The 21,106-nt window shown below is 38.8% G+C and overlaps 1 protein-coding gene across 1 annotated transcript in view; it reads right to left on the bottom strand.

Annotated features, from left to right (window-relative positions):
* Window positions 1-9,151: 9,151 nt before the first annotated feature.
* The window catches only part of NCAPG2 (non-SMC condensin II complex subunit G2), a 42,044-nt gene continuing 30,089 nt past the window's right edge, over window positions 9,152-21,106 (bottom strand). The window contains exons 20-27 of the mRNA XM_066314575.1: window positions 20,928-21,071; window positions 20,020-20,119; window positions 19,548-19,732; window positions 18,588-18,731; window positions 16,638-16,741; window positions 13,561-13,658; window positions 13,239-13,341; window positions 9,152-9,373 (exon numbers count right to left, since the gene is read on the bottom strand). Of these exons, the coding sequence (XP_066170672.1) occupies window positions 9,322-9,373; window positions 13,239-13,341; window positions 13,561-13,658; window positions 16,638-16,741; window positions 18,588-18,731; window positions 19,548-19,732; window positions 20,020-20,119; window positions 20,928-21,071 (930 nt within the window). The 3' untranslated portion in view covers window positions 9,152-9,321. The remainder of the gene's footprint in view (window positions 9,374-13,238; window positions 13,342-13,560; window positions 13,659-16,637; window positions 16,742-18,587; window positions 18,732-19,547; window positions 19,733-20,019; window positions 20,120-20,927; window positions 21,072-21,106) is intronic.

Genomic DNA, 21,106 nt, shown 5'->3' on the forward strand with positions numbered 1-21,106 from the left:
CTGGGAGAGGAACGGCCTCTGTGAGAACAAGCACAGGTGACTGAGGTGCTCCAGAGCTGATCCCTTTTGACTGAGAAAGGCTGTATTTCCTGCTAATACCCACTGTCACCTCAGTTCAACACAGGCTGAACTGGGATTTGCCTGTTTTGTAGTCACTGGAGACAGATTTCAAATCAAAAAATTTCTGCTGATTTTCATGGGCATTTAGAAGGCTCAGCACAGCTTAAAAACTTGCTGTCTGAGCACACCACGATGGGATATCCAGGTGAGAGGATTAGACAATTGTAATGTTTTTAGATAATAGGTTCTTGTTCTTCAAAGCCATCTTGAAACCCTTAGGTGTGCAATGAATAATTAGATTTGGTTACCATTGATCAAAATTGATTTGAAATGTCAATAGGGAGACAATTTTTTAAATTAATTAGGTTCTTTTAATGGGAGGGAGTTCAAAAACAGTTTAAAAATTCTATTTTCATCCAGCTTTGCTAATCTGTAAGACTTGATTCTTGGTGAATAGATTTTACAACGAGTAACTAATCCCCTGGGATACCTACTCCTCTTCTGCTCAATTAAAGGATGAATGGCATTACTGCACTTTCTCATTCTAAAAGAATTGGCCTGTAGTTGACTGAAGCTGCTGGGGAGGCTCTGGTTATGTGTCCCCCACTTGCTGTACCTGACTCAGAACCTGCAGCCTGGTTCCAGTGCTGAGCACCCACAGCTGGAGATGGGTGCCTTGAGGCAACAACTGTTATAATCTGAAAAACATGGGGAAAAAAATCCATGGAAATTTTTTACCTTAGTGTCACTGTGCATTTTTAAGATGGTGATAAGTAAGCCTACAGGGAGCTGGAAAGAGACATGAATCACTGTGAAATTCTGGGACTGCAGTGAGTAGTGCCATAGTAACGCCATCGCAGGAGCTGGGTATGAACAGCAGGCAGCAGGCTCAGTGTGAGCTCTGTGCTGATCCACGAGGGGATAAAAGCACTGACCATTTGCTGTGTCATCAAAGCAAGGGGTTTGCACAGAGCAGGTACAGGGAACGGTTTGTGTGCAATGAGTAACTTCTCTTAATGTGATTACACATAATCACAGGAGAGATTAAAGCTGTGCACATCTTCTTTCTGATATCACTTGACTTTTGAGTGCCTGACTTTTCAGCTCTTATTAGACTTACTATCACTCTTAAACCACGTCTTTATGTGTTTCAAAGAATCATAGAATCTTTAAGGTTGGAAAAGACCTCCAAGATTGAATCCAACCATTAACTCAGCAGCCCTGTGTTTGCCACAAAACCATATCCCCAAGTGACACATCCGCACATCTTTTGAACACTTTCAGGGATGGTAATTTCATCCCTTCCCTATTCTAATGGGAATTAGAATTCTGTTCTAAGGGCAGCCTATTCTAATGCTTGACCACCCTTTCAGTGAAGAAATTGATCCTAATGTCCAATCTAAACCTCACCTGGCACAGCTTGAGGTTTCATCCTCCATGTTCTATCCAGGAAATGTTGCTGCTCACTGCAAAACACAGAAGCAAACTGGTGGTTGCCCAGAGGTTAGGATATCTGCTATATCTGCTGTGTGTCTATAAGCTTAGAGTATCCTTGAGGCTATTTTCCTCCTGCTACACTGTAAAGGAAATGTAGAATTGGCCAATATGTTTGATGGTAACTCAGAATGAAGCAGGAGCAACAGAGCTCAGATCCTTTTCGCTGCAGTTTTATAGCAATGCTTATTAACATGGGTTATTTTGAACAGCTAAAACCGAATAAAAAATAAAGTAAGCACATAATTTCCAGTTTAAAAAATCAGAAAATCTTGCTGAAAGCATTCTGATATCTCAGAGTACAAGACTGCTTGGGCCTTTGCCTATGATATGTTTCTTTTAAAGGAAGGTCACTTTTTGAGGGTATGCTGTGATCAGGGGAAAAAAGGGAAAGTTCATGGTAATGACAGCTGGAGAGAGGAACATTGTTTGGACTACACTGGAATTACATTATGTGTCTTCACAAGTACAAGATTACGTAGAGAACAATCATGGGTTTCAGAGAAAGTACTGAAAGTTGAATGACAGATTTTCTGTTCTAAATCACTACTTCAAAAAGCCTTCCTGTTGCTCCCTGTTGTACTTCAGTGTGTTCCAATGGAACATCAAAAACCAAACCAAACCACCTGCTTTGCTTCTCAACAGAATCTTCCTCCTAGCCTGGGCATTTCCCATGAACTTTTCTGCTCTGTATAACAGAGCTTCTACTGGGTGTGATGAAGAGGTACACAAACATATGAACAAGGCTCTTGCTCTGAGGTGTGTGATGGATACCTAATATTCTATCATTTCATCTCCTAGATTGCCAGTGAAACAAGGAAAATCATGGTGAAAAAATGGTAAAGGCACAAAATGACATTAAATACAATTAGAAAAAATACCAAGACAAAAATAAACTTGTAACTGGTATTTCCTTTTATTAGCAGACGAATGAAATTAGAGATAGAAGAGCTGTCCTAAACTGGAAGGAACAGGAAGATGCAACAGGAAGCTCGAGAGCCAAGAGGTCAAAAATGGTCTTCACAAATAGGTTTATGAAATAAAAAATTCTTTGCTTCCCTCTCACTATAATTAAAAAACAAATAAACAAAGCAGCAACCCCCCTCAACCAACCACAAAAAATGTATTTTTTTCCACAGAGTCAGTTTATTTCCAGAGTCAAAAGCATCACACCTGTTCAGATGTGCTAATTGCCCAGGAGAGTCTCTCATCAGATAGCACAGAGTGCTTTCTAATATTAGATCACACTAAAACAGGCCTGCTTTTAAGCATTCAATCAATGCATCATGATCCACTGATAAATTAAAATCTGCAGGCTAGGTTCCCTGATCTTTATGTGCTACTCAGGCAGTTTAACTGGGAAGATAAGAATCCCCCAGAGGCTGGCTGACCTGTGATGGATGGCTTTGGAGCCAAAGTTTGCTGTCAATTCCAGTGTGAATCAAATCAGGGAAGCAGGAGGCTGTAATCAGATCCCTTGATCTCTTTCTTGCATCAAATAGTTCTCAATTTCATTGTAGATAGATTGGTTTTATATCCTTTTTGAGCCCTAGCATAACATTAACTTTTAAAATTCCTACAATAGGTGACACCTACAAAAGGTAAAAAAATCTGATCTGGAATATGGTAAACTCACCTTTAACTTCTTTCATTTAAAAATCAGATTCTTGGGACATAGAGTGCACCATGCAGCGTCCATCTCAGACATTTTTGCTACAGTTCTTGAGTTTGAATGTAGGTTGTTGTGGTCATTGCCCGTTTCCTAGCAGCTCTTGTACACAAGGCAAACTCATCTGCTGTGCCCAGTGACCAGCTCAGGCACTGGCAAACAAGTGTTTTACACATCAAGGGGGGACAGACCCATGAAAACCACTGTCCTGCAGACAAAGAGAACAGCCCATGAGAAAACTGGAGACAGAAGAGAAAGGTAACCATTTTTGTCAGGAACGACAACCCCTTTAATAAAAGACCACTTTTAAATACAGAACAAGCCTTAGAACTTCTCTTTGTGCAGAACTGAGAAAACACTGAGAGTAAAAGCCTTTTCTCTATCCTATGTATTGTTAGTGTCCACCACAGAAGATGGTGTAAGAAAGGACACAGGTTTTGGCAGTGTCATCAGTAAAAGGAGCCTAACCAGTCAAAGGATTGTCCTTAAATAGCCAGAGCAGGAAGTAAAGTTACTTTGGGTTTTTTGTTTTGTTTTGCTTTGCTTTGTTTCTAAGTACTGTCCTAGACTGGTCTAATTGAATTTGTAGGCTCTTACAGATGCTGTATTTTTCCTTTAGACGCTGTTCTGAGAAAATAATGTTGCAAACACCTATTTTTAATAGTCATGGCAAGATTTCAAAAAGGTCTGTGCCTGAAGCCTGAATTTCTCACTAAGAAACTTGTGCTCAGGTACCGTTTTAGGCAGTGGGTAATAAGGATGTCAACAGTAGGAAACAATGGGAAAAAAAAAGCTAAATCAATATTCTTTATTCAGATGGGAGCTGAGCTAACACAAACAGTTTATCTAAATGTTTAATAATTACCCCAAAGGGCAGGAAGCACACGCCATTGCACATTGCAGAGAACTCTGAAGGAGGCTGGGCTGGCTCCATGTCCTTTGATGGGGGCATGGGGTCACACAGGATTCATGTACCTCTCCAGCAAGAGCTGCTAAAATGTACCTGCTTAAAATGTAAGGCTTTACAGCAGAACATCTGCTACTGCAGCATAATAAAAATGTATTAACCCAAGACAAGGATTTATTATTGGTAGAGTAAGATGGGTAAGGAACCAACTGAATGGAAGAGGGAACTAGATTAGGCTGAAAAGTAATTACTAATGATGTTTTGGAACAGCATCTTATTTAATATTTTCATTAATGACAGCACAAAAAATATGCACAAACTAATGAAGTTTGAACATATATTTGAAACTGGGACAAGAGAATATACAACAAAATACTAGAATTTTACATAGGAAGAGTCTAGTAAAGTGATGTCTTAAGTAATGTAAGCACCATGATATAAACAATTGTCAAGCCATGTGATAGAGAACCAAGTTATTTTGCTAAGAAAAAGGTGGTCCTCTGGCTGAAGAGAGTGACAGAGAAAAAGATTGGTAACAGCTCCTGCTTGCTAGTGTCATGAGCAGTAACAAAATAAAAGTAACAGAACTAGTACTGCCACACTGTTTTCAAACAGTGGTGACAGATACAACAGAGAATGAAATTTCCTCAGTGCTGCAGCATATAATTTCTGCAACTTTGCTAGAACCATGATGTGGAACTGGAGAGACCAAAAGGCCTCTGATTAGAGGAGACCCAGAACACATCTATGCTGAACATTCTAACCAAGTGAAAAAACCCCAGTGAGTGCTGAGTAAATGAAAGCCAAAGCTACAGCACTGCTGGAAGCCTGGGGCTGTCCCTCAGGTCATGCTCAGCCAAGCAGCCACACAGAGCCCAACACGAAGAATTTGTATCCAGAAAAGATGAGGCAAGACCTGTGCCTATTTGCAAGGGCTCAATGAACCTGAAGAACTGCTGGCCTCCTGTGGAAAGCTCTGCAGCTGCTCCTGAAAGCTGCCCTTGGCCAGCTGCTTGTCAAGGGGCCAGCACTAAGCCATGCTCTTCTCTTGGATGTGGGCAGCTGCCACAACAGGGGCTCCTGGCACAGGCACAGATGGACTCTGCAGTGGTCTTGGTTTGCAAGGCACTGGAGCTGATCAGCAAAGAATATGGAAGTTCACTGCTGTGTGTCATGGTTCTACATCACAGTCTTTATCAGGAGTGTCCTTCACTAAGCATCTTTCAAGTAAGGTGAAAGATTTTGTCAAAATTAGTCTGCTTTCCTTCTGAAAGTGGGAAGACTGAGATTGGGAGCAGCAACACATCTGAGTTTAAATATGAGGTGAGTTGCAGCTCTCATAAACAACAGGTGCAAGGTGGATTTTTTTAACTTCCCTGGCTATTCTGAAAGTTTGTCTGCTTGGATCCCCATACCTGAAGATATTTATTTGCTAAGGCAGAAGCTTGAGATTTTCTCCTGGTTTTTCCTTAGCTCACAAGTTAAAGCTGTGACAGGTAGCAGATGCTGGGCTTTGTTTCCCATCCAGACAACAAAGCAAATGAACGTTGTCATTACAAAAAGAGCCCAAGTCCTTACAAACAACGTTGATTTCTGAAAGTAGCTTAAAGTTATTGCTTCCTTCAGTCTCGTGGATCCTGAATGCATGTGCACAGAGGGAAGAGCTCCAGCCATGGCACCCACAGGTACAACTGTGACCAGAACATTTCTTCTGCAGGCAGCTCTTCATCACCAGCACCTGCCAGTTGTCCAAAGGAGTGTTATAGATGTGTTTTCTTGCTCATTTTCAAGCAATTTTATTAATCAAAGTCAGGCTCAACTTCATCAAAAAGCTGAACAGATCTGAAAGGGTCTGTCTCAAGATAAAGGGAAGGTTTCAAACATACCCAAAGAACCCTCTTCCCCAAGAGCACTTTTGATTAATAAGATGAAACAAATCTGTTTTGCAGGTTTACAAGAGATAACAGCTTAAGAAATGTCCTGTTTATTTGTATCTTCCAAACTGAAGGAAAATGTAGATTTAAATTTTTGCAAGATTAAAGTTTGCAATGAGAAAGAAAGTGAAACAGGGGAACTCCTCTGATAATCTTGTGAAATTTACTACAAAGGCCTGAAGAGGAGAGCCCTAACAGACCTTGGCTCAAGGAATCCTAACACCATTATTTCTGTTGCAGAAACCAATGTCTTTTCATGGCAGTTTAGTGGAGTTGGACTAGAAATTGAGCTGAAATATGTTCACCAGCTTCAGGACTAACAGAAAATAATTTCAACCCTCTTAAGAACCACTTGAGAACCACCCACCAGGAAGACAAAGATTTATCTTTAAATTTTTCACCCTTCCTAGCAGTATCACCTATGAGTTCTTCAAAGGAAATCCACATATTTCTGATGTTGATGGAACAACCTTTATTTCCTTCAGGCACAGGGCTACTGCATCTGTACCATGAAATCAATAAAAAAGCAGAATTATACACTGAGGAAAAACAAGGCAGTACATTTGGATTCTTTTCTAATCTAATGATATGAGCAAATACTGAGACTGAGAAGCAGAAAAAAGCAACTTATTTACATATTCACTGAGTAATTTATTTAATCAGAAGATTTAAAAGGTCATTACCGGAACACCTGCCTGTTAACAGATGTAGAATAATAAAGGCCAAAGAACACAGTTTTTATAAAGATGCTGATAGATAAACACTTGGCACATCTGCAGCTACCTGCTGGGACAGCATTAGTTTCTTTGGTCAGGCCACTGTTGTGGATGAGGTAAACCTGGAACTCATGAATCCATGCACACAGTCTATCCTGTTGCAAAGCCTGCCAGTTGTTTATTTAGAACTGCATTGCTTTCAAATATCAACATTCCAGCTAAAACAGCTTTTATCCAGTAGGAAGTTTTATGTACCAAGGTCAAGTATGGGTCTGATGTTCGCACTGACAGCAGATATTGGAAAAAACCTTACCACAGAAAGAAAACCAGCAGAGTAGTTATTTGTTTAGACAGATGGGAGGTATTACAAATCTTAATCAAGAATGAAGAGCCTGTCTTAATTTGGCTAAATTGGTTAACTTTGGTGCCAGTGCCACTCAGTAACATGGAGACTCAGTAGCTATTTGCACCAGGCCACCCTGAGAATCACTTCACTTAATTGTAGATAACCAAGTGCTGCCGGTCCATGTCTCCAGGTCTAAGCTGGAGGATGCAATTTTGGTCTGTGGCTGAATCGTTTTCTGGAGATTCCCATTAAATCTCCTAAACCAGACAAAACTAAAGCACCAGGAGCTGTGGTCTAGCTGAGATAAACTCCTTCACAGTAGCTGGTATATTGGTATATATAAGACTGTATTTTGCATTTTGTGCTAGAGACAGCTTGATAACACAGGGATGTTTCAGCTATTTCTGAGCAGGGCTTACACAGCATCATGGGCCTCCCTGCCTCTCACTGCACTCCTGAGGAGGCTGGGAGTGCACCAGGAGCGTGGAGGGGACACAGCTGGGACAGGGGACCCCAAGTGACCAAAGGGACTGTCTCACACCATATGGCACCATGTTCATCAGTAAACTGGGGGGCAGCTTGTGGGGAGGGCACTGCCCAGGGACTGGCGAGGTGGTTGTACTTCCCTCTCAAAATTTTTAATCTCTTTTCCTCACAGTTTGAAAAGGTACTATTTTTTTCTTATTATTTTTTTCTTCTTTTCTGTACCCTTTCAGTCCTGCCCCCATGTCCAAAGGGGTGGAGGCAATGAGGGAGCAGTTGGGTGGTGCCTGGATGCTGGCTGGGCTTGAACCACCCATGAGCTCACACAGGTCATTTACACGTATCTCCACTAAGGCAAAATAACATGGTGCAATCAGCATTCTGTTAGTCTTGGGACAGATCTGGTTGCGTGATGAGAATTAACTAAGTGGCTTATATACCTGCATTAGCTGCATTGGTAGTACTAACTTACCAAAATAGCTATAGTTTTTAAAAATAGCTAAATATAAAACAATTTATATATTACTCAAGTCTATGTTTAATAGTTAAGGCATTTCTCCCCAGTGTACTGGGCACTCAATCACCTGAATATTCAAGTTATGAGGAAGCTCAGGGGAGAACTCGGTCCAATTCCCAGCTCAGCAGGGCTGACTCCAAAGCTATGACACCATGGAAGGTCAGAGCCCTCCTTGTCAGCCAAGTTCTCCACATCTCCAAGGACGGGTATTCCACAGGCTTTCTGAGCAACCTCCTCCAGTTCCAATTTACTCTTACAATGATTGTTTTTCATGTCCAACAAGACAGTCTCTTGCTCAAGTTGTTTCTGTAGCCTCATCTCCTCCATTCAGCTCTGGGGGAAAGTCTTTCCTTTATCCTCCCGCAGGCAGGTGCAGGTGCCTGTGTGGGTGGTGCAGGATTTCTCCATCAGGTCCAGGACTTTGCTGAACATCAGGAGATGCCTCTTGGTGTCAGCTGTGACTCCAGCTGCTGTCACCTACCATCAGTCTGAGGCTGCTGCTCACCCTGTCACCAGCCAGCCCTGGCAGCTGGGCCTGCCCTCAGCAGTGCCACAGCCACAGCCGCCAGTCTCACCCTTTAGCAGATTATTCTTCCACTCTGATGGTACAGCCAGTTTCCCATTCATCTTCCAAGTCTACCCATCCATCCCATCTCTCTCCAGTCTGGCTGTAAGGATACTGCGTGAGACTGTGTAAGTCTTTGCCGAGGACAGGAAACAGGACATGCTGTGCTCTCTCTTGTACAAAAGGGATGGAAATCAGACTGGTTAGGCAGAGCCTGCCCCTGGTAAAGTCATGATGGCTATTCCCAATCACCATTTTGACCCTCACATATCTCAAAATAAGATTCATTTCCATAAACCCTAGGAATATGCTCTAGTCCTCCCAGGGACTGAGGTTATGTGGGACATATCTATTACACAATTATTATTTATTTTACAAAAACAAAGATACAAAAATACTGATTTTACACTCCCCCCAAGAAGACATTTTTATACAGAATAACCCCTTTGCAGCTGTTGAAAACTCTTTACTATTATATAATTTCTATACATACTTTTATACATTTTGCTTGCTTTAAATGTACAGAGTAACAGAAAGCAATCTTTAACAATTCACAAGTTTACAAGAGAAGTTTTTTTTTAAAAAGCAATACATCTTCCTTTAATTTTTATGACAAAAGCTTCTGCGTGGTCAAGGATTCAAAAACTCATCCAAAATTTTCAGAGATGATTCATACAGGAACCTGAAATGCCATAAAACAATGCATAACAGGATCAGAAATGCTAAATGCCAAATCAATCCTCAACTATTTGATTCTCAGAGTACAGCTACCCCATGATTTCATTGACCAGTTAGTCCATATTAGTTTATTAAAAATGCCTTTACAAATTACTTTTGAAATAGCTGGATTCTTTTTCTTTCAACTTTTCCATTTTTCTGCTGATCATCTCTGTCTCTAGAATAACCAACACCAAACCAGTTTAAATTACTATGTCAATTCAAGCATATTTTCTAATATTTCATCATCTAGTTCAAGAACCCATTCATTTTCTGCACAGCATTGTTACTCTTTTGTTCAAACAAAACAGTGAAATCCTTTACAGGTAATTCATTCTAAGACCACTTTTCATTCTTTTACTTTCTTCATTTCTCCCTCACTCTTCAGTCTTTATAATTTTTCTTCTCACTCATGGCAACTTTTTTCCAAGCCTGAGCTTTCTGTCTTTTCCTTATTAGCAGCTGCCTCCTCCAGCTGCCCTCACACTCCTCTTAGTCCCATTCTGACTCCAATCTCTCTAATCACGCAATTCTCTCTACAGTGCCACAGCCTTTAAGCCAGGATGAAACTCTAGTGTCAAAATAAGCTAGTGTTACAAGGTACTACAGAATTAGGATAAATAATTAAGTTCTGTGGATTTAGGCACAATGCTGCCTTGTATGAATTTTATATTGTTACAGTTTGAGGCTAAAAAAGCAATGGATTTCTAACATAGGACCATTGGCACATTGGCCAAAAACTATCAATTGGAATAACTGTGCTCCTCCCAAACAAACAAGCTGAAGTCAGTTTTACCAAGTACTTTTCTAGGGAACTTAAAGATGGGAGGCAGAGAAATCATACCCAGAGTTATACACCAAAACAATTCAAGAGGCATAATTTACAGATGCAATGAAAGTGCAATTAAGAATTTGGGAGCTAGCTAAATGATAATACTAAAGAAATATCTTTGAGCATAGCCATTAGCTAAATTTAAATTCTAATACTCATACATCAAAATGACAAATAAAGTAAATACACAGTATTAAGTAGAAGTTATTATCCAATAGCACATTAGGTTTTACAGAACCTGAGACATTTTTCTCTAGTCTCCAAATGACTGCATTGACAGCTTTATCTGCATTTTTTTGTTAGGCATAAATATTTGCATTTTATAAGCTAAACTAATGTGTGTGCCATTACTCTTGAGGAAATTCTCACAATATACAGTATGTTGTCCAGAATTTTTAAATGCACTGAATAGCATTTTTAAAATACAGACCCACAGGACCATCTGAAACCACTAACTCAGCTGAAGAGGGAAAAGTAAATTGCAGTGAAAAGTTTTGCTTCTGAATTAGTGCAACAATTCCTTGTCCAAGGGCAGCACCTTAATTACCATACCAGACAGCTTTTTTACTTTTTTCTTTCATTGCTAATATGTAAGAGATTACTCCTAAGTCTGAAGTTAAGATGCTGGCACAGAACGCCAGTTCTCTTGGGAAATTAATGAATGTCACCATTTCCTGCTATACCTGGGTATTGAATAAAATAATCCCTCAAGGAGTTATTAGGAGATAATGCATTCAGAAGCAAAAAATAGTAATATTATTAAGAATGAGTTAAAACCCAGTAATGTATTTTAGCAAGCAGCAGCACAGTACTGTGTGTTAGAGGACTGTCTTCAAATGAATGACCAGCGATCTGGCTTGGAGCATGCCATAACTAAAATTTGGTGTTTGGTAAGCCAAGCAGGATGCTAAAATAGTTTACAAACAATAGGGCATGCTTTAGACCATGTATAATCACATTTTAGCTGTACATTAGCACACAAGCTACAGAGCACTACAAATGGCACATCAGAAGCCACCAGAGGCCCAGCCTAGTCTGATGTTCTGTCTTAGTTGTAAGACTGCAAACACTTTAATTCACTGTGCAAAACGGAATCACTGAAGAACTTCCTCCAAAGCTTTTTCCAGCATCAATTATTTTACCTTTCTGGAGAAAAAAAAAATTCCCCAGCATAACTGTACAAATATTAATCCCCTCCAAATTCTGCAAAGCTGTCTGATAGCTTCTGAATTTTATCATAGTACAATTCCAATTCATAGAAAAAATCTTCCCATTATCATATTCTTATCCCTAAGCCTTGAATTTCATCTGCAACTGTCTCCTGGGCTAGTATTATACAAATGTAGCCACTCATATATCACAAAATTAAAACACTGTGTAGCATCTCCTACTCTTCATCTGCCCCAACATGCAGGTTGATTTGTCCCAGTTCAGTGGGCAGAGACGATCATATAGATTCATAAAGCAATTATCTGTGTTCTCACTGAAATTTATAGTCAGTAGTGCTTTCAAGTAGCAGCAATTATTCACTTTAATGTGCCTATTTATTTAATCATGTTAAGATTCACTTTAATTTCACAGCTTTTTCTACTGTCTTGATTAGAAGTGCAAACTGAAACACGATATCCTGCCGCTCTCCTTCTTTTCCACATAATTATTATTATTATTATTGTTAAAAATATTCTAGTAGGACACTTGGCAACCCAGCATAAAATAATTTCATGGGGAAAAGAATGGGGCTTTGTTTATTTGTGTTTGATTTTGTTTCTAAGCTAGGTCCTGACCAAAGGACATTTTGCTCATAGCCAAGCAACTCTCCAGCTTTCCTGCAGGCATCTTTCAGGTACTAGAAGAGATCCCAGAGCACCATCCTCTGGATGGAGGCACAGCTCAGCCACCCATGTCTATGTCAAATCACTCAAATGCCAGAGAACAACGTGCCTCAGGCCAGGGATCCACGAGAAGAGCACACTGGGGAGGTGTGCCCAGGCTGGGAGAGCCTTGCAAGAAACCATTGAGTAAATGAAGCTCCTGTGCAGTGGGGTTCCTATACAATGGGCTTTTGGGCTTGTTTGGGAATTTTTTTTTTTATTTTTTTTAATTATTTTAAAGCCTGTCTCCTCTACATCCATTGTTTGACTGAATAGTAAGGATCACTAGTTTGAAGAATGAAAGACTGCAAGGGCCTCTGCATGTTTAGGCATGCAGAGTGGTGCACTGCAAAATTTCTCAGTAATTTTGGATTAATGCCTATAACCTCAATCTGATTTCTTCACATTCTGTGTTTGTGCTTCTAATGCCTCCTTTGCACCCTTAATTCCATGGGCAGGTCAATAACTAGGCAGAAATCAGATGTTCACAAATTTTAAGACTTAAGCAAATTTGAGATGCTAAAGGCTAAAGCATTCATCACAATTCTCTAGACAGGCCTGAGATAACAGATTGCAAATACAATGCACCAAAACACTTTTAAAAACTCTTCACAAAAGATACACCAGATAGGACACCTGAAATCCCCTCCAACAAAAAGAGCAAAATAAAATCACCTGTGGGAAGGTCTCAAAGTCATTGTTACATTCAGTTAAATTTTTACTACCTGCATAGGTTTGGATTTATATGCTCAATGCCAAAGTGTGGGGAAAAAATCTTCCAGTAATAAGAAATAGTAACTGGAGTATTTGCTTTGTTCTACCCCTGCTGCAAACAGACCTGGGTTTTAGAAGTGAATCCTGCAATATACAGGATCAAGTGATAACACATTCAAATTAAATGAAAAAAGCCCAAAGCTAAATATGTAAAGATTGCAATCAAAGCAGATATAAGGGCAGGAAATTTAATACTGTGCTGGGCTCAATACCTCCCACTTCCCCCCCCAGTATTTTAAACCTTGCAATCAATCACTCAGAATGCTCTAACAGTGTTATGTAAGTACAGAACAGGGCCAATTACTGCAGAGAGGGGATAGGAGAGCTCAGTGCTCCTTTCACAGCACACCCACCTTTCAGTGCTGCTGGATTCTCCTGTGGCAGCATCCTTGCATATTATCAGTTTCCTTCGAATGGCAGGTGCAATATCCTTTAGAAGTGAAGTTTTGTGCTTACCTATTTGAAATTAGTTGAAATGTTGGACAAAAATATTAATTTATCAAAAAAACCAGCCCCACTCTTCATATTTTCATAGCATAACTTTAAACATAAAATATTGCTTAATGGAAGATTAGATATTAAATTGGATTTTCACTGTCCTGGATTAACTAATCTGTATTTCAATGTAGTACATAAAAAGAAAGATGGAAAAAGGACAAAAATGTTTTAACTGACCTTTAATTATAACCACAATGCAGACAGTAGCTGTTAGACTAAGAATCCCTTCAATTTTTTCAGAAAGAATGTGCTCCATTAATTCATTTAAAATTGATCTAAGGAAAAAAATAAAGAAAAAATATGTTATAAACCATATTTTTTTCAAAATAGAACTGAACAGAACATGCTTGTAATTATGCTACGGTGCCACCACAGCTTCCAAGATACCATGCAAGACAAAGCAGTGTGAGTGAGTAACTGAAAACTCTGTGCTGCCTCTGAACTGAGAATATGAAAGCATGGTAAATGGCCTGGGAAGAAAATAAGAAAGTCTGCAAACAGAAAGAAGCGGCTGTTAAGAGAAGGGAAGAGGAGCTTGTGGTATATTTTAGGAGAGTGAATCAATGAAAAAACTACTGGTTCTACTGGAATTTAATTCACAGAATTTGTACTGAAATTTCTAACTCAAAACTCTACTGAAGTTTGAAAAAATCTATTCTATGACTCCACTGGTTTGCTAGCAACTACTCATGCTTAATTAACATTTTGACCCTAAATATGTTTCTCATAAATATTAAAATAGTTGGTTTTCCAATTACAATCTAGTGAACATAACTTTTAACTAAACAATGTCCTGAAACACTTCCAAGAAACATTTATTTACGGAAACTATGGAGAGAATAACAGAACCATGACAGCAGCTCCTTGTAAAATACTAACTCAATATGTATCTTACGAAATTTTGTCACTCATAGCAAGAGATAAAAGTATTACCACCAAACTCTAGTGGTGTTCTGGGATATATGTCAAGGTAAGAGAAATGAAATGAGAGTCACAGATGGGGTCTAACAACCGAACTACAGTAGGAAACAAGTCAATACCACAGAATGGAAACAGTAACTGGTCATTAGTGTTTATGGTAAAAAAACCAAATTTAACTCAGAAGCAATTCTCAAAATCAGAGAAAAATAAAAGAACCAGAGGGATAAAACAGGAGATGGAAGAGATCCATAATCCTGATACTCCTCAGAGCACAAAGCTAAATGCTCTGTGAAGAACTAAAGGGGAAACTGAAAGCAGCAGTTACAGTAACTTTCCCTAACATATTTCAAAATACCTTTAGAACTATGATTATATGTTATGAAAACTGAACATCATACATCACCAGTTCTGAATTCGATTGTTCTTCAGGCTTTTATTGTGCTAAGATATCAAAATGAAATATGCAGTTAAGAACCAATTCAGTAAAAACGGTCTGTAGAAATTCAAATATTGCTTCTAAGAGCTGAGAAAGATGAAAAATCTTTAGCTTCAGGAATAAGCATTATGAAGTTGCTCATGCATTGCATCAGTGTCATTGTATCATTGTGGACTAATGTGACCAAGCATTGATTCCATTTCACCTTGCTCTTAAATTGCTAATGGACAGAACTGGGATCAGCCATGACTTCGTTGTTATCATTGTTTGGGTCACTAAGCACATTCTTAACCTCCATGAAGGAACACTGGAATTTCATTAGCCTGTAACAAGACTCAATGCAGCTGCCTTTCCCCACCTCCCTCTGAAAAAGGGTCACATGACCCTGCAGGCAAAGATAAAACAATAGAACAATAAGCTATTTAAAAATACATATAAGGTGCAGAGGTAAGTAATTGGTTCCCATACAGATAGTTCCCTACTAAAATGAAGGATATTCACACAATTGGACAGATATTGCCAAGCCTCCCAGTATTATCACTGCTATGGGGACTGAAATTTAGTGCTAGAGACTGACTCATTAGTACTGAAAATAAAACAGATTCTGCAGAGCTCAGAGCAAGATGACTGTGAGCTCACAGAGCAGAAGCTTACAGCAGATTTTGTAATGTCAATGGCTTCCATGTTGACATAAAGATTTCTGAAACATGAATGACTTACTACTGGACTCTGATTATGGCTTATCAATACAGATTTATAAAAGAGCTTTAAAAGTAGTCTCAGTTCTGAGGCACCAAGTAGAACCAGATGGAAATTATCTCCAAATCTTTGCCCCAAAAAGATAACTACTAGAAGACACATTTTTTCCCAAGTACTCAGAAATAGTTTGGCCCAAACTTGCAGTTTTCTCCACCAAGAATGGACAAGATTCACCTTGATTACTGCAAGAAAGTTTCAGAAGAATTAATTGATGTTCTGCACATTGTTCAAAAAGAGATGTGTAAAAAAATTGTTTCACTAGAAGAGAACACCTTGATGGAGAGCTGCTGCATCATGGAAGAGCAAGACTTGGATTTGCTGGAGTCTCTGGAGTCTTTTGTTTTGCAAGTTCAGCTATTAGAGAAGGATTGACAAGAAAAACACCTCAAGACAGCAGAGACAGGGATATTCTGTGCCTGTCAGATGTAGAAGTTAAGAAGAGGAATTACTTGTGGTAAGTCAGGGAAAGCAATAAGACTTCTAAGCCCCTGTATAATTTAAAACAAGTGTGTACAGTCATGTTAAGCAAAATTTATTATGAACAAACCATGCAAAATGAAATTAATTCAGTTGTGACAATTTTAGAAGATATTCAGGATAATATTCCAAAGTAGAGCAAATACCCTTTCCCCCCGCCTCCCCAATTTAAGTCTTAAAAAATAAATAACATAAGCTCACTTGGGGAAGCTTTTAGCACTCAGATACTTTCTATTTTGAATGTTGTGACTTTTACCCAGCCATAGGTGCATGTCACCTCGTTCAGGTGTTCAGCTAAAGGATTAATTCTATTTCTGGCAAATATTTTATCTCATCTTAATATCTCTGTGTTAAGGGGACTCAGCTTTATAAGTATCTTATGAAAGAAGCAAGCCAAGATGTATGATTAAAAAACTCATCATGATTAACAGTCTTATAAATAAGAAGCACTCTGGGTTAAAAAATAGAGTCAACCCCAGCAATTAATTCCTACAGGCAACATGTCAAGAAAAAAGGGACTATTAAATAGTCTAGATAAATTTAGAAAGCAATTAGGTTCTTCAAAATTTATTTAAATTTAGAAATTAAATTTTTTTGACAGCATATAAACTGTTCTATATCAGCAAAAAAACCTTGGAAAAACTAATACAGAAATATTTACCTGACAACATTAACTGACTTCAAAATTACAGCCATTAAACTGCTTGAAAGAGGAGGAAGGTCTGAAATAGTCTTTGGGATAGTCAAGTCTTTTTCACTGGAAGCCTGAAAAAGAAAAGTCAGCAACCATTATAGCTCAAGAAAGATATGTATGCAGAATATTGTATTGCAATAATTACACTAACCAGGACCTATCCTTAAATAATTAGAGCATTCACAAGTGTTCTTTGAATAGCTTTAATCCAACTGTGTTGTGTCCAAATAAACAAAACTAATTTAAATTAGAAAGACTGAAATGACATCACATAAACAATATTTTTACCAAGGCAAATTGGTAAAAATTTCTTTCACCAGAAGTTTAATGAAACTACACCGGTGGTCACTCTTTATAAAGGCATGGCCTATTAAACAAAAATGAGTCCCCTCTGTGGCTCCAAGTTGAAGTGTGCATCCATGATTTCTAACTGCATCTTCAGTGACAGTGCTTTCCTGGACACCTGCTCTTGTTAATATAAAGTTCTGAATAGTATGACAAATAATTAATTAGAACTGAATTTTGATTTACAACAACCTGGGGGCAGGAAAAACTCCTGCTCAGATGAATGACTGGAATGAACACTCAAACTATGAGTATGAATCTCCAGTATATTCAAGCCCAGAAATGTTTCCTCAGCATCATCTGTAAAGGGCACCTGTCACCCCGCAGCCTCTCAGCTGACAGATCAATATCTGCAGGCAAACAGCTGGTCCTCCTTCAGTGCTTCCAGGAACAGAACCTTGGAAGCTGCTCTGTGGTACTTCCTGGCAACTGTTTCTTGCTCTGTTTCTGACACATCCAGAACCCACAGCAAAAGCACAGCCTCTGCTAAAGAGCCTCTGCTCTTCCTTTTTAGTTCACAGCTTCCAATCTTACTAATCATATTTGCTTCTAACACTATCTGCATTAGAAAAATGGGGTGGGAATAACGCCCTTCTCCTTAAAGGACAGTCGTGGCTCCTTGGACTTTCAGAACAAGGAATAACCTCTGTCTCTACATTCTTTTCAGTATAAGAGATTCTTTTTTTACTTTCCAAAGCAATGCAGATCAGATATTTGGAAATCCTCTGCACAAAACCCAAAGGAACCAAAAAAGAGATCCAACATGTGACATGTCTCTGTATGGAGGCAGAGAATGCACAAGTGATCAGCACCAAGCAGGGCATCAGCCTGCTTTGAAACAGGACTACAGAACCTTATGGGACCATCCCAAGAATAGGGAATGGGAATCTGTCACACATCAGTGGTTCACTTCCAAAGTCTCCTGATGCTGGGTGAGATGAAGTGAGGTAGGTTTAGAACAAGCCTCTGTCCTCCTCCTTTCCCTGAGCTCTAATTGCTGAACAACATTGTTTGGTGTGGCAGAAGCCTTTGATCAGTTTGGGTCCATGGCCTCAGCTGTGTCCCCTCTCAGCCTCTTGCCCAGCCACAGGCTTACTTTTTTTTGTGAAGGTGAAGGAACCAGGGAAAAACTGACACTCTGCAAGCACTGCTCAACAACAGCCAAAACAAACTGCTGTGTCCTCAACAGTGTCTTGGCCACCAACACCAACCACAGCAGCACAGGGACTGCAGGGAGGAAAGCTGACCCTGTACAAAAGCACAGAGGGAGTATTCCAGAACCCATGTTGTTAATCTCCAACACTGCCTAACTGTTAAGTTCTCCTGTCAGAGGCAGATACTGAAATAGGTATCAGGACAAGTCTCTTTCTACACAGCTGTAGTCATAAAACTGAGAGATGAGCTCTAATATGAAATTACAGCAAATAAAATTTCCTGTTTGTTCCATGCCAACACACACAAAAAAATGCAGTACACAGATCAATTTTCTGAATAAAGTTCTGTCATTCCAACATAACATGTAAAAAAGCGGAAAGTGTTAAATGGAAAAAAGAAAATCAGGATTAACTTTACCTCCTGTAGCACACAATTTATCTCTGCTACTATTGCAGCCAAGAGAGTGGTGAGTACACCCTGGTGAACTGCTGGGAATGAGGAATGCCAGCACTGCAGTGCATGGATGAATTCTCCAAGAGGCATCTGAATAGAGTGAACCAACTAAGACCAAAAAGAAAAACACATTTTTTGAGTATAAACTGAAAAACACCAGCAAGCTTCTCTGTGAAGTGCAGACCGCACCTGGAAAGCTTTTGAGGTATTTTAGTCACTTGGGTTCAGAAGGGAAATCAGCAACAACAACAACAAAACAAAACCCAACCCAACTCTTAAATTTGACAGAAAAGAACAAAGTAGTGGTTCTTACAAAAAAGAAGTGAATGTTTTTCAGAAGTTCTGGAAAGTAGATCATCGAATTTCCCAGTGATCCACCATTTCACTACTAATTTATTATCTACTTTAAAATACAAAAAGTCAACTTTTATGTGAAGATGTGAAATTTTCAAGAATTTTGGATCATCTTATGTATTTTGAAGTTGGTATCATTCAGGCGAAAAGAAATGAATAATAAAGAAAATTTCTCCTCCCTCCATATATATATTATGATCATATATATATGATATACATATCATATATATATGATCATAATATATATAATCAACTCCTTTGCTTTGGATTGAGGAAGTTCATCTAATTGCAGGTAAGATTAACAACCTAGAAGTATCAGCACAGTCCAGGATCACTGGCAAAAGAATGCATTTGTTCTGCAATTTACTGGTTCTTCTGTCATGATGAGACCAAGATGAACAAAAAAAAAAGAAACAAAAAAAACTTAGAAAATTTAATCATGTGTCTACCCAAACAGTAGCTAATAGTGAGGTAACAACCCCAAAATGTCTAAGTATACCATTTGCAGAAAAATTATGGATTAATCTACACAATAGCAATTATGTAGCAATTTGAACTGTAATATGATACCTGAATCCCTTTTTCCTGTTCTTTCTTAAGTCTGTGTGCCACACATTCTAAAATTTTCTGAAAGACGTTCTGTAGAGTGTGGAAAAGATTTGTCACTTCCTCTGTCTCAGTATTCTGATTTAAAGAAGCTTCAACGATTTCTTTTAGAGCACACAGCAACACTGGAGCACAAAAGGCACCTCTCTCTAGAGAAAGAGATAAATATCACATTATAAAAGTTGCAATATTTAGCAGATACAAGCATAGAATGAAACTCGGTTAGATACAACAAACAGTGATAGTTTACAAGTGTAGACAATACATTTAGTTTCTGAGCACCCTTAGCTGAAATTTTCATATAATCCAAGTAATATTTTAAGTATGAATGCAGTGTTCCCTCCAACCCTTAAAAGTTAGGGATTCACTGACCTGCTAATAGAAGTTCAGCTAAGTATAAATGCAGATGTTGCTATTGGTACAAAATAGGGTTTACCTGTTTGCATAATCAGTAGAGCCATTTCTAAAAGGTGTGTTTGAAATGTGAGATTTCCCAGGCCCACCATTATGAGGTCCTTACACACTGTCAGGTAGCCCTAGAAGAGAGGTGCAAAATTATAGGAAACCCAAACTTTATCTAAAGTAACCATTCAGTAAAACTCAAAAATAATAAACCCACAAACTCTTAGCCAAGGTGCCCTGAGAGCTGTTGTATCTAACTGGCATTGCTCAGTTTGTACCAACTGAAAAGCATAAATTTCAATCATTCCTTCAAATGCTTCCATTGCCCTTTCCCAACAGTAAATGGTTTCTCAAAAGGCAGTAAATCCTCTCTTTTTTACTCAGGCTCAGATTAACGGCATTGATACCTAGCAATTACTGAGGCAAAATATGACATCTCTACCTGCCTTTAATAGCAAAATTAAAACCGTCAGACAAAAAGAGCTTTTCCCTGCAGACACACAGTTGTTATATACACACACAGTTGTTATATACTAAACAGATTAAGAGACAGAGGTATAGACAGAGTGAGAACTTTTAATCAGTCTGTGTATATGTGAACTGGGTTGTTCAAGGACACTGACTGGGACCAAAATCAGCCAAATCTTTCCTATCACCAAATCTTTACTTCCACCAAAATCTGGTTAAAGCTCAGTGCTAAAATCCACCTTGGGGTTACATGAAATGTCAGAGGAACGCAACAGAAAACAATTCAGACCCAGCTAAAACCTCACCCACATTATATCATCAAATACTTTTTTTGAAGGGCAAATCAAGATCAGAGGTAAGGGACACTGTAAGTGATGACACAAATGCCAGTGAAGTTTGTCTGCATACAAATTGCTACACCTACAGCTTTTCAAATGGAAAGCAGCTTGATTTATATTATAAGAATCCTCTAACCTGGATAATTAGTTCAGAAACATCACTGTGTTTTGAAATACCATTCTCTTGATCACTTGCTAGTATAAAAGGTACAACTTGACTTTCTATCCAAGCACCTGTCTCCTTCAGAAGTGAAAGATAATCTTCTCCTTCTTCAGAAAACTGCAAAATAAAAAACAAAGGGAAGTTACCTATTG

Source organism: Sylvia atricapilla, chromosome 1 (genome assembly GCF_009819655.1).
Source record: "Sylvia atricapilla isolate bSylAtr1 chromosome 1, bSylAtr1.pri, whole genome shotgun sequence".
In the NCBI taxonomy this organism is placed as follows: domain Eukaryota; kingdom Metazoa; phylum Chordata; class Aves; order Passeriformes; family Sylviidae; genus Sylvia; species Sylvia atricapilla.